Here is a 13,727-nt window from a genome sequence, read left to right on the forward strand (position 1 = left end):
CTTTGAAGAAGGAACATCTCTGGATAAGGACTGTGTTAAGCAGCCAAGAAATTCTGTCTGTAGGGCCCACAATACCAATTATAATAGGCCTCACTTCAAAGTCACGTGGATCATTCGAAGCGAGACCATTTTCAGAGAGTTTAAGCGGTTTTAGCAAAAGATATAGGACCGAGTAATTCAATATTGAGACCTTTAATAAGGTCCGTTTGTAGCCATGCTGTCAATGTTATCCTCAAGATGTTGCCTTGTTATTGCCAGAAAACATGTCTAGTTCTCTGTATTGTAGTGCATGTCTAGTTCTCCTGATAAGACACCAAATTCCCCTCGTTTACCACTAACGGAGACCTTTGATCTTCCCAGCTGTATAGGAATTGCGAACCTAAGTCTCGGCGTTGGGCAACATAGAGTTTGGAATCTATGTGTTTTTTTTTTTTCGAAAAACGCTCCAAAATGGAGTATACGGATGTTGCAAACGCTCTGAACTTGTTATCTATGGTGGAGCTAGGGTCTGGTGGCTTATACATTGTGCGTGGGAAAGGTATGGAGAGAAAGGATGCTCGCTTAATAGCTTCCCTGTTTTGTCTTCCCTATTCTTCTTCTGCTCTCAGTCCCAACCTATCGTGAACTAATTGGAGGCCGCACACGATCTTGCGTGATACCCCCGGACTTATTGATTGAGCAGTTGCAAAACTAGGGCCGATATTCAAAATGGAATGCGCATCAGCTGAGATGAGTGCATCGCCAATCACAGAAACACGAAATTAATCTTGTACATTGTTATCGATAGCATTGGTGCCGTTGTAATCTGTACACACAGATGTCGTGCTAACAGGTTCGCTAGCCTTCTGGTGTTGCCGATGATCTTACAATCGTCTGAACACAAATGGATTACGACCCACCCACTATTCTCCTCCAAATGAGTCCCAGCACAAAACGTTCACAACGTTTTTCTTTGTACATATATTTCTGTAGCAACGAGAACATTTAATCCTGTCTAACCTTCAATACCATACGTAAGTGGTAGTAAAGTGTATCGTCTGTAGACGAATTTTGCTTCAACAAAAGAACCTCCTTTACTCTTCGAAGACAGCTTGCTGGCACATCTTTTAGCAGTGCCCATGTTCGACTGTCTTTGAATCTTGGCATAATTTCAGCAGTAATTCAGATTGCTTTGCTTGACCTGTAGCCAAAATTGGTGATGGTTTCGGGAAAATTGCTCAAAATGGTGCAGCCACTTATGGTGGGAGCAGGGTCGAGTAATAGCCCCGTCTATTATTGTGGCAGTTCTCGATGGTCCCATATTAATTTTGACCGCCATCTTCGCAGCGCCGCTTAGAGCGCAACGGCTTATGCAACCGCACCGTACTTCCTGTTGCTCTGACTCTACTACAATCATTTCCAAGACCGCCCGTGTGACATCAAAGGCATTTTGTGATGTTAGGGTCTCTATATAAAAATAAAAAGATAGACTTAGGGATATAGATCACGAGAAATGCAACTCAATTGTCTTAGCCGTCTCCAAAAACGGCATAAAAAATCGCCTAACCGAGTGAATTTTCACACAAGACAGCTAACAACGTACCATGTATCTGAGCCACACATACACTATGTAAGGCGACATAGGATCATAAATATATTTCAATGTCTCAACGCGGCAAAACATTGAGACAACAACAAAACTCCAACTAATTTATCAAACGAAGATGACGCTGAAGAAATATCGCTGTGTCTGAAATCTATTTTTGAGGATCCCAACAAAAAGGATAAAGGATAATGTTACTGGCGCATCAATCCACTCGGGATGCGCCAATGCGTTTTACTGCAAATTATGAGCGTGTTGGACTATTCAATGACTTGCGAGGGCCAGACGATAATCAAATCAGTGTTTTTATCTTCCCAGACGAGTCTGGTGCCAATTTATCGAGGGATGAAAGGTTTGGTTTGCACTACGGCGGTTTCAAATCATCGAGTGAGGGCTACTATGGACCTCTAACCGACTGCGCGCCACACTCGCCCCATATTACAACGAAGAAAAATGAAAAACGCCTCGTCGATGGCTGCAGAAACAACCCACATGCCTCAAGCAACCCCTAGTAATCATGTCTATTGCCTATGTGACATTAAATGCATAATGGCACGCAATTTCCGTAACTGTTCAAAGAAACAGCGTTAAAAAGGGGCCTATCGATGTCGATGAAGTAATCGCCTCATGAACACGTATGAAAGCATGAACAATGCTGGTGCTAGTGAGCTACAAACACACAACCAAATGTGGAAGTTTAGAAACCATTTCGAGTCAACAGTTCTTAAACTTTGGTCGCTATGGAGCCCTGAGAGTTCTTCCAAACTTTTAAAGAGCAGTAAAACCTCTCCTGTATAAGCTCTTCTCCTTATATCTTGCTTCTTGCATATGTTTTGGGTTGCTGTTAGAGGGAGGATATTATATTTATTGGTTTTTTCGGTTCCATGCAGTCCTTCACTGTGAAGGATCAACACTCCTCACAGTGATTGCCGGCGTAAATTAAAATGGAACGTCCGCTCTTTAGAGAATGAGCATGGACCCCTCAAGCAAACCTCAATATTTGTGCACTTTGCTTAGTCTGAATCAATGTCAACGTTACAGCTTCTATGTAAATTCCTTCGATGGAATACCGAGTTTATCATGTAGATATCTCGGAGAACATTGTTTAAGCGCGTCCGATACGACGCATTCTCAAGTACAGACCATATGCCTGCCGGTGTTTCCATAGAATTAACGTCAAAACTTGTCAAATTCTTAAAAACCAATTAAAGCCTTGAGAAATAAAACTATGCACCCACTCATGTTAAAATGCATCGCATTGAACATGATTTACTTTTCGTGAATTTCAATGTTCAATTTCCCAGTTACGAATGCAGTATTGAATCAAACAATCGAAAGCCAATGCCACATAGAAGTCAACATTTTTCGAATTTTTCAGCCACACAGAAGGAAAAAACACAATGGAGCAGAAGCCGATTATTCAAGATGTAGACCACATTCAATGCATTTAGCCTAAGGATACAAAAGATAAAAGCAAATATTTATCCATAAAAGATCACAATCAGAAAACGATCAATTTCATCACTTGAAACTCATATTCGATCTCTATAAAACAGGTGTGCCATCGTCATTTGCATTCAGTCATGGTCGTCGTCTTCTATATTGCAGCTGGGGTAGAGTTGTCGATTTCTTCATAGTGTCTCATTTCAACGATACGAATCAGATATTTTAGGTACTCCTTCTTCCCTCTACTCTTCCTCAAAATGTCGGTTAGTACAGTGCTGTCTTTTGTATGAAAGGATCGCACTAATTCTACACCAGAAACGTTCATTTCAGAAGATACCACCCCGAAAACGCTATGTAAAGGCGGCACATATAATGAGGAATACATTCGTGACTACGTTGTCCAACCCATCAACAATCATCGGTATGCGCTGTTGAGAGGATCTGAACCAAATGGACCGTGGAATGGAACAGCATATGGAAAGAAGTTCCCACTACCAATGACTATGAATAGATTGGTAAGTTGGAACCAGATGAAATATTTCATGTCTCGGAAACTGGAGGCAGTTCCGGTGGAATATGACGATTGGAGGAAGCACACCACCAATCTGAAGTGGTGCGGATTTCAGGTGGAGTATCGCATACGGGATCGTAGGTTATGTAGACGGGGGTAGTTTCGCTTATCTCTCCCTGCATCACTGCAAACAGCCGCTTCCAGAATGCTGTTTTGTATGACGCCATCTATTGCAACGCTCCTTGCGCCGCCTCCACCCTGCGATTCGTCGAAAATCAATTCGGACTGCCCCGATAGGCAGTTAGGGACACTACGCGTGCAATGGTGGCGCGCTGCAATAGAAGGCATCTTACAAACAGCATCCAGGGGCCGGCTTCTTGCAGTGATTCAGGGAGAGATGAGCGGAATCACCTCGGTCTCCATAATCTACGACCCCGTATACGGATACTCCACCTGATATACCACCCCAGATTCGTGGTATGCTGCCTTTAATGCAACTTTTTTTGCATTGACTGTTCTGTGCAGAATCTGCGAAAATGGCGTGGGAACCAACCCAACGTGTTTTGTTTCTATCCGCACTGCAAAAACTCTTCCCGAAACCAACGGGTTATACCCATGTCAAGATGACCTGATAGTGTTGCGTTGAGCCGCCGATTCTACTCCATCGCTTCGGCAGCTTATGCAACTGCAATAGTCTTCATGCCGTCTCGAATATGCAACAAATGTTTCACTATGCTGCTTATTGCACAATCAAGAGAACCAAAATCATACCAGGGGTTATTTTTGAGCTGGTCCAGTTGCCATTTGAATTTGCCGTTTGAACGGTTATGTAAAAGACTCTGGATTATGTGTAAAATTGAATAGCTGCCTCAGTATAAGAGCAAGTACAAGGGAAAAGAAGATCAAGTTAAAGATGTGGAATAAAATTACGTTGAATTCAGGAATACGACTGCAGCCTTGAAGAGAAGGCTTTTGCTCTGTTGGCTGGCTGCTGTTCAAAGGACACTCCTGCCAGTCCGACTGGAACGACAGCCTTAACCTACCGGTACATTTATACTGACCTTAGTGATCGACCATAAAGTGTATAAGCACTCCATGTGCTCTTATTTAGCTTCCTTCTCTTCCTTTTTTACAATTTTTGGAATAACCACTAATCAAAGTAGAGAAACTAGTAGTAGATTTATTTTTAAAAGTTCATCTGCGTAGATAAAGACCAATTTTCACACGGTGCAAAAATGGTTCCGGATGGATGATGGAATGCGAGCTGAATATCTTTAGAAATATTTATAGTGAAGTGAATTTGCGCGAAGTTTCTTGGCTGAATAGAAAATGTTTCAGCATTGATCTGGACTACGACGATCCTGAGCTGTTCTTAGCTGTTTGGGGTTGGACTAATCAGATCAATAAGTTTGCGGTCAGTGATAATGCGATTGCCGACAAACGCGTTGTGTTCAAGAACAACGATCGAGATTTGTATGACTATTTGCACGTATGTTTAGCCTAATTTCTCCAACCTGCACACATTAGTAAGGGAGATAATAAGAAATTTTCTTCCAGTTAATGAGAGCCGTCAGCTCTAAAATTGGATGCGCGGATATAAGTTGCAGTAGAGGAGATGTGAGGATATATAGGGCAATCTGCCTTCTCAATAAGAAGTGAGTTTTTACTCGAATCAGCTCAACGGCTCCGAATCTGAACTTTCAGTAAGACTTCGGTTTCATTTGGAAAAGACGAGGATAAAGTCAGAATCGCAATATAATTTGCTTGTTTATTTAGTTGGGTGTTTAAAAAGAAGCTTATCTGTCCTACTTGTCTACTTATTTAAAAACAAATAGAACAGTTACTCCAACTAAAAATGTAGCGCACTTTGCTCTGCTAGTGCAGGGCGCTCGGAGACATTATTCTCGTAGCCATGATCAGAAAAGGGAGGGCAGAAGAAAAGATATCTACTAACTAAAACAAAAACATATTGTAGTAACGAACTGCAACATTTTGAAATATTGGTAGAGGCAGATGACTTAAAAGAAGACGAGGGACAAATTTAAATGGTCTGCAGAGATCGTCGAATAATATCTAATAATATCTATCCATCAAAAATACAGTTCCTTAATGCAAAATATAGTGAACAAGCAATAACTGTGCGCGCTATAAACGCTTTTCGCACCAAAAATACCAAAAATGCGTTCCGGTCTTCAAAATTCTTGGAAATAGCAATTCTTCCCTAAAAAGCACATTTACGAAACCTCATTTCACGACGAGCCCTGTAGCCGGAGTTTCTGTGAATAGTACCACTTGGTCTCACTCGGCCTTGAATGCTTATCTTTTTTGTTGTTGAACGCAAGATATTGGCGACGATGATCCTCAAAATCTCACACAAATAATACCTTCGATCGAAGAAATACTAATATTAGATTTGAACAAGTAGGTATGAAGAAACATGAGTGCGGCGTTGTTAGATTATCCAGTCTACTCTGTTCTCTTTCAGTCCTCTCGCGGATGGTGGTGTCGTCTACAATGTTGGATTAGGCGGTTGCGCTAAGGGCGGGACGTGCCAAGAAGGGGTCTGCGATCAGTTTGGATTTTGTGATTTGAGCAAAAAGGCTCGGTAAAGTCAGAAAACACAATTTCTCGTTAACTAATATCCATCGGAACCTTCTTGGATAATCGGCCAAATAAAAGGTTTCTTCCAATTTCTCTTTTATGCATTACCTATTATTGTTTTCTAGTCTTCCTATAATTCCACAGCAGAATTTCAGTACAGAATGTTAAGCCAGCAGCTACGTTCTGCTTCATAAACAACTCATCTAGAGAGAGACGGTTAATGAGTCCTTAACGAACTCATCGTGAAAATATTACAACCACGTCTGCGAACAGGCAGTAATAACCGAATTTTTTTGTTGTTAAGAATCCAGTGAAGAGACAAGGAGAGATCCTAAGAGATTTCCTCAAACTTCCCATGTTCATGAGTATGCCTGAATTTGCTCACATACGTTGCCTTCAGGCACTTTTGAGAATTTCGCCGATCTGTTCGTGCGACAACGTTTTCTCACTCCTCTGTCGTGATTCTGCTCGTTGTGTTGATTTTGAGATAAACAACATAATGAGACATGGATCGCATGGTCGCGCCAAGAGACCTGAGGATTAGTGTAGTTCCTAGGCGGCTGAAGCGGGGGGTAGAGTCACCGGCTACCATCGGGTTGGTAGACAGCTATTAAATTTGGTCCACAGCTATTAAATTTGGCCTGCAAATATCACTGGAGCAAGCGAGGACGTTGGGCGATTTACGACGATCGCAACCGCGTTGTTGCAAAAGTAGCCGCCTGAACAACCGCGCTGGCTCTCTCTGAATTAAAGGCATCACTCCACGAATCTGAGGTGGCACGGATTTTAGGTGGAGTATTCGTCTACGGGGTCATAAATTGTGGAGAGAAGGGTGATTCCGTCCATTTCTTCCCAATTGCCGTGAAAAATGGCACGGAAGATGCGGCGCATGCACAAGGCTGGCGCGCTCCAATCGAACTCGTTGTAGAAAATAGCGCGCAGGAACGCTCGAAGCTGTATCTTCCGAGCCGTTTTTGACGGAAATTTGGAAGAAATGAACGGAGTCACCATTCTTTCCACAATCTACGATCCCGTAGACGAATACTCCACCTGAAATCCATACCACCTCAGATTCGTGGGGTGATGCCTTTTATTATACCCCTTTGTTTTTGCGGTAAGTTCTAGCAGTGCGGACTGAATGAGTTTTGGTTATGTCGTACTCCAATCGCGTACGTTCATCGTGGCTCAGTCAGAAGAAGAAGAATTACAGGAGACGTGTTGTGGTCGACCACAGCAGCGTCTGTTTTTGACACATCCGATATTTTATCCAGTTTCAACTTACCATTTCTTTCATAGTCGTTCCCTCTGGGAGCTGCTTTTTGTATCATCTCCCGTTCTGTAGTCTACTTATTTCCCATCCTGATAGTAAATTACTGCGACGTTAGTTGATGATTGTGAGAACCTTCTCATCACAATTTCCACCTTTGCACGTCGATTTCGTGAGTACTAAAATTAATATTTTTAGTATGTCATAAATTTAGCGGACTATCTCCCAGGCGAAGGAGACTGCTACACCAGCCGTCATTTTGAGGGAGGATGGGGGAAAGCAGCACATAAAAAAAGTCTGATTTGTATCGTTACAATAGCCCTATGATGAAGCAGACCACTCTATCCCGAATGCACTAGAGCAGAGGACGAGCATGAATGAATGCAAATATCGATAAAGCACTTGTTATATCGAGAGCGAACATTCCTTTAAGAACTGAACTTGATCGTTTCCACATTTTGTCTACTATGAATTGACATAAGTCCTTAACTTTGGCGTCATTGATTTTAATGCGTTGAATCTGGTCCATCTGGTCTATTTGTCAAACAGTCGGGGTGTGCTCCGTTATATTTCGTTCCGACGTTGGTGAAAAATTTGGAGAACGTTGACTTTTACTTGGCATTAGCTTTCGATGTTTCATGGAATAAATGCTTTCCTGATGGCAAAAACGAGATTTCAACAACACACAGGTACGCTAAAGTAAATGGTGAATGTCCAGACAGTAAATTCACCCCTCCTAATCTCTCCTGACTTCAAGCTTTTGGAGAACAAGAAACCTAATGATCCTTTGTTACGTGCAGGGTGAAACGTGTAATCGGGAAGAAACTCTTCTAAAAATGATCCCTCTAATACATATAGGAATGAAAAATTAGTTGTTGTAAACAGAATTAATGAAACAAATTGGACGCCTATTAAGTAAATTGAAATGATGCAAAGTAAACTTTAATAAATAGCACTATAATGGATATTGATATAAAGTGCTCCATCTGAAATAAAAATATATAACATATTATAGACGCCACTGGTAGCTCACTGCAAGGATTAAAAGTGTGTCAGTACGTATGTGCGTATATAAGTTTAAAAATATAGGAAGCTCCCAACATGTATTCGACGACACAATTCTTATATTGACAATGACAACACGTGGTCAAGGTTTCAATCCGCACTAGACTCATTATTTCTCTAGAATAAAATCAGCTAAGAACGATGAAGAAAACATTTTGAAAAAATTTTCACACTATTTTCTACTATTTGGACAAAGTTTTACTCATCGACAATGAACACGAACGATTAAAAGTTTGATCCCCGCCGGAATTTTTCAATTTTTGAAAATTGGAAAAACACGATCATAACGAAAAAAACTAATACGAAAGTAAATTGCATTGTAAAAGGATTTTCGCCGCTATTTTCCACATCTTAGACAAAACTTAACTCATTGACTGTGATTGCAGAGGCTGAGCAGTTCGATCCCGTCGGACGTCTTCAATTTTGGAAAACGGAAGAGACTACTGAAAGATCATCTTACCGGAAATTTTTCTTAAATGACATTTACTGACACTATTTGCTGGATTTAGATGAGATTATCCTGCGTTCTGATTGGAAATGACTACTGGATTGACGGGATTTTGTTAGGTTGAAATAAAGATGAATAACGGACTGCAGAAAAGAGGAAAAAAAACAAGCAAGAAAGCGTTTTGTAGGGAGAATGTTCGCGCTGTAAAATAATTGAATTACCTTCTTTAGATATCTGCCTTTTTCTGAAGCTATTTGAGAAATTGAGTTTCTAGGGGATTTTTCAATTCTTCCTCACCTAACTTTTGAAAAAACGAACACGAACTGGAAAAAAGCGAAAACGAATTCTGATGACAAAAATTTTCTTCTACAAAATAGTGAAGACCGAATAGATATCTGCAAACTGAGAGCTGAGTTATTGGAGTTTGTTCAAAGTCACACAGATTTTAAGCGCAGCCGAAAAATGCATTCTCTGCAATGCAGGAAATATTGAATTGCATGAAACTCACTTTATCCACTTTATGCATCGTTATTCAGAAATTCGTGAAGACTTTCACATTAGTTTTATTTTCCATTTCTTTCCGGCTATAGATGCCTTTTTCGCTTTGTTTATGATAGTAACAGCATCGAAATTTTTGTTTTGATGATAGGAAAACTGTTCATTCCTAGATAATAGATGTGTTTTTTGAACTCTCTACTCGGTATGTGCAAAACTCTCATTTTTGTCAGGGATTGATCCTTAACCGTTTTAATTAAAATATCGGTTTACTTCTGTAAAAAACGGCCCGGAAGATACACCTTCGAGCGTTCCTGCGCGCAATTTTCTACAACGAGTTCGATTGGGGCGCGCCAGCCTTGTGCATGCGCCGCATCTTCCGTGCCATTTTTCACGGCAATTGGGAAGAAATGGACGGAATCACCCTTCTCTCCACAATTTATGACCCCGTAGACGAATACTCCACCTAAAATCCGTGCCACCTCAGATTCGTGGAGTGATGCCTTTAATTCAGAGAGAGCCAGCGCGGTTGTTCAGGCGGCTACTTTTGCAACAACGCGGTTGCGATCGTCGTAAATCGCCCAACGTCCTCGCTTGCTCCAGTGATATTTGCAGGCCAAATTTAATAGCTGTGGACCAAATTTAATAGCTGTCTACCAACCCGATGGTAGCCGGTGACTCTACCCCCCGCTTCAGCCGCCTAGGAACTACACTAATCCTCAGGTCTCTTGGCGCGACCATGCGATCCATGTCTCATTATGTTGTTTATCTCAAAATCAACACAACGAGCAGAATCACGACAGAGGAGTGAGAAAACGTTGTCGTACGAACAGATCGGCGAAATTCTCAAAAGTGCCTGAAGGCAACGTATGTGAGCAAATTCAGGCATACTCATGAACATGGGAAGTTTGAGGAAATCTCTTAGGATCTCTCCTTGTCTCTTCACTGGATTCTTAACAACAAAAAAATTCGGTTATTACTGCCTGTTCGCAGACGTGGTTGTAATATTTTCACGATGAGTTCGTTAAGGACTCATTAACCGTCTCTCTCTAGATGAGTTGTTTATGAAGCAGAACGTAGCTGCTGGCTTAACATTCTGAACTGAAATTCTGCTGTGGAATTATAGGAAGACTAGAAAACAATAATAGGTAATGCATAAAAGAGAAATTGGAAGAAACCTTTTATTTGGCCGATTATCCAAGAAGGTTCCGATGGATATTAGTTAACGAGAAATTGTGTTTTCTGACTTTACCGAGCCTTTTTGCTCAAATCACAAAATCCAAACTGATCGCAGACCCCTTCTTGGCACGTCCCGCCCTTAGCGCAACCGCCTAATCCAACATTGTAGACGACACCACCATCCGCGAGAGGACTGAAAGAGAACAGAGTAGACTGGATAATCTAACAACGCCGCACTCATGTTTCTTCATACCTACTTGTTCAAATCTAATATTAGTATTTCTTCGATCGAAGGTATTATTTGTGTGAGATTTTGAGGATCATCGTCGCCAATATCTTGCGTTCAACAACAAAAAAGATGAGCATTCAAGGCCGAGTGAGACCAAGTGGTACTATTCACAGAAACTCCGGCTACAGGGCTCGTCGTGAAATGAGGTTTCGTAAATGTGCTTTTTAGGGAAGAATTGCTATTTCCAAGAATTTTGAAGACCGGAACGCATTTTTGGTATTTTTGGTGCGAAAAGCGTTTATAGCGCGCACAGTTATTGCTTGTTCACTATATTTTGCATTAAGGAACTGTATTTTTGATGGATAGATATTATTAGATATTATTCGACGATCTCTGCAGACCATTTAAATTTGTCCCTCGTCTTCTTTTAAGTCATCTGCCTCTACCAATATTTCAAAATGTTGCAGTTCGTTACTACAATATGTTTTTGTTTTAGTTAGTAGATATCTTTTCTTCTGCCCTCCCTTTTCTGATCATGGCTACGAGAATAATGTCTCCGAGCGCCCTGCACTAGCAGAGCAAAGTGCGCTACATTTTTAGTTGGAGTAACTGTTCTATTTGTTTTTAAATAAGTAGACAAGTAGGACAGATAAGCTTCTTTTTAAACACCCAACTAAATAAACAAGCAAATTATATTGCGATTCTGACTTTATCCTCGTCTTTTCCAAATGAAACCGAAGTCTTACTGAAAGTTCAGATTCGGAGCCGTTGAGCTGATTCGAGTAAAAACTCACTTCTTATTGAGAAGGCAGATTGCCCTATATATCCTCACATCTCCTCTACTGCAACTTATATCCGCGCATCCAATTTTAGAGCTGACGGCTCTCATTAACTGGAAGAAAATTTCTTATTATCTCCCTTACTAATGTGTGCAGGTTGGAGAAATTAGGCTAAACATACGTGCAAATAGTCATACAAATCTCGATCGTTGTTCTTGAACACAACGCGTTTGTCGGCAATCGCATTATCACTGACCGCAAACTTATTGATCTGATTAGTCCAACCCCAAACAGCTAAGAACAGCTCAGGATCGTCGTAGTCCAGATCAATGCTGAAACATTTTCTATTCAGCCAAGAAACTTCGCGCAAATTCACTTCACTATAAATATTTCTAAAGATATTCAGCTCGCATTCCATCATCCATCCGGAACCATTTTTGCACCGTGTGAAAATTGGTCTTTATCTACGCAGATGAACTTTTAAAAATAAATCTACTACTAGTTTCTCTACTTTGATTAGTGGTTATTCCAAAAATTGTAAAAAAGGAAGAGAAGGAAGCTAAATAAGAGCACATGGAGTGCTTATACACTTTATGGTCGATCACTAAGGTCAGTATAAATGTACCGGTAGGTTAAGGCTGTCGTTCCAGTCGGACTGGCAGGAGTGTCCTTTGAACAGCAGCCAGCCAACAGAGCAAAAGCCTTCTCTTCAAGGCTGCAGTCGTATTCCTGAATTCAACGTAATTTTATTCCACATCTTTAACTTGATCTTCTTTTCCCTTGTACTTGCTCTTATACTGAGGCAGCTATTCAATTTTACACATAATCCAGAGTCTTTTACATAACCGTTCAAACGGCAAATTCAAATGGCAACTGGACCAGCTCAAAAATAACCCCTGGTATGATTTTGGTTCTCTTGATTGTGCAATAAGCAGCATAGTGAAACATTTGTTGCATATTCGAGACGGCATGAAGACTATTGCAGTTGCATAAGCTGCCGAAGCGATGGAGTAGAATCGGCGGCTCAACGCAACACTATCAGGTCATCTTGACATGGGTATAACCCGTTGGTTTCGGGAAGAGTTTTTGCAGTGCGGATAGAAACAAAACACGTTGGGTTGGTTCCCACGCCATTTTCGCAGATTCTGCACAGAACAGTCAATGCAAAAAAAAGTTGCATTAAAGGCAGCATACCACGAATCTGGGGTGGTATATCAGGTGGAGTATCCGTATACGGGGTCGTAGATTATGGAGACCGAGGTGATTCCGCTCATCTCTCCCTGAATCACTGCAAGAAGCCGGCCCCTGGATGCTGTTTGTAAGATGCCTTCTATTGCAGCGCGCCACCATTGCACGCGTAGTGTCCCTAACTGCCTATCGGGGCAGTCCGAATTGATTTTCGACGAATCGCAGGGTGGAGGCGGCGCAAGGAGCGTTGCAATAGATGGCGTCATACAAAACAGCATTCTGGAAGCGGCTGTTTGCAGTGATGCAGGGAGAGATAAGCGAAACTACCCCCGTCTACATAACCTACGATCCCGTATGCGATACTCCACCTGAAATCCGCACCACTTCAGATTGGTGGTGTGCTTCCTCCAATCGTCATATTCCACCGGAACTGCCTCCAGTTTCCGAGACATGAAATATTTCATCTGGTTCCAACTTACCAATCTATTCATAGTCATTGGTAGTGGGAACTTCTTTCCATATGCTGTTCCATTCCACGGTCCATTTGGTTCAGATCCTCTCAACAGCGCATACCGATGATTGTTGATGGGTTGGACAACGTAGTCACGAATGTATTCCTCATTATATGTGCCGCCTTTACATAGCGTTTTCGGGGTGGTATCTTCTGAAATGAACGTTTCTGGTGTAGAATTAGTGCGATCCTTTCATACAAAAGACAGCACTGTACTAACCGACATTTTGAGGAAGAGTAGAGGGAAGAAGGAGTACCTAAAATATCTGATTCGTATCGTTGAAATGAGACACTATGAAGAAATCGACAACTCTACCCCAGCTGCAATATAGAAGACGACGACCATGACTGAATGCAAATGACGATGGCACACCTGTTTTATAGAGATCGAATATGAGTTTCAAGTGATGAAATTGATCGTTTTCT

General features: G+C 41.4%; 2 protein-coding genes across 2 annotated transcripts; one reads left to right on the top strand and one right to left on the bottom strand.

Moving 5' to 3' along the window:
* Positions 1–3,165: 3,165 nt before the first annotated feature.
* RB195_005086 (uncharacterized protein) lies at positions 3,166–6,148 on the top strand (the record flags this gene model as incomplete). Its single annotated transcript, XM_064177379.1, has 7 exons — positions 3,166–3,195; positions 3,255–3,291; positions 3,359–3,543; positions 4,481–4,584; positions 4,878–5,028; positions 5,097–5,194; positions 6,025–6,148. The coding sequence occupies 7 exons, from the start codon at positions 3,166–3,168 to the stop codon at positions 6,146–6,148; spliced, it is 729 nt and encodes a 242-aa protein (XP_064034504.1).
* A 4,515-nt stretch (positions 6,149–10,663) lies between these two features.
* On the bottom strand, positions 10,664–13,647 carry RB195_005087 (uncharacterized protein; the record flags this gene model as incomplete). Its single annotated transcript, XM_064177380.1, has 7 exons — positions 10,664–10,787; positions 11,618–11,715; positions 11,784–11,934; positions 12,228–12,331; positions 13,270–13,454; positions 13,522–13,558; positions 13,618–13,647. 7 exons carry the CDS (start codon positions 13,645–13,647, stop codon positions 10,664–10,666), a joined length of 729 nt encoding a protein of 242 aa, XP_064034505.1.
* Positions 13,648–13,727: the final 80 nt, after the last annotated feature.

Source organism: Necator americanus, chromosome I, assembly GCF_031761385.1.
Source record: "Necator americanus strain Aroian chromosome I, whole genome shotgun sequence".
Taxonomy (NCBI): Eukaryota; Metazoa; Nematoda; class Chromadorea; order Rhabditida; family Ancylostomatidae; genus Necator; species Necator americanus.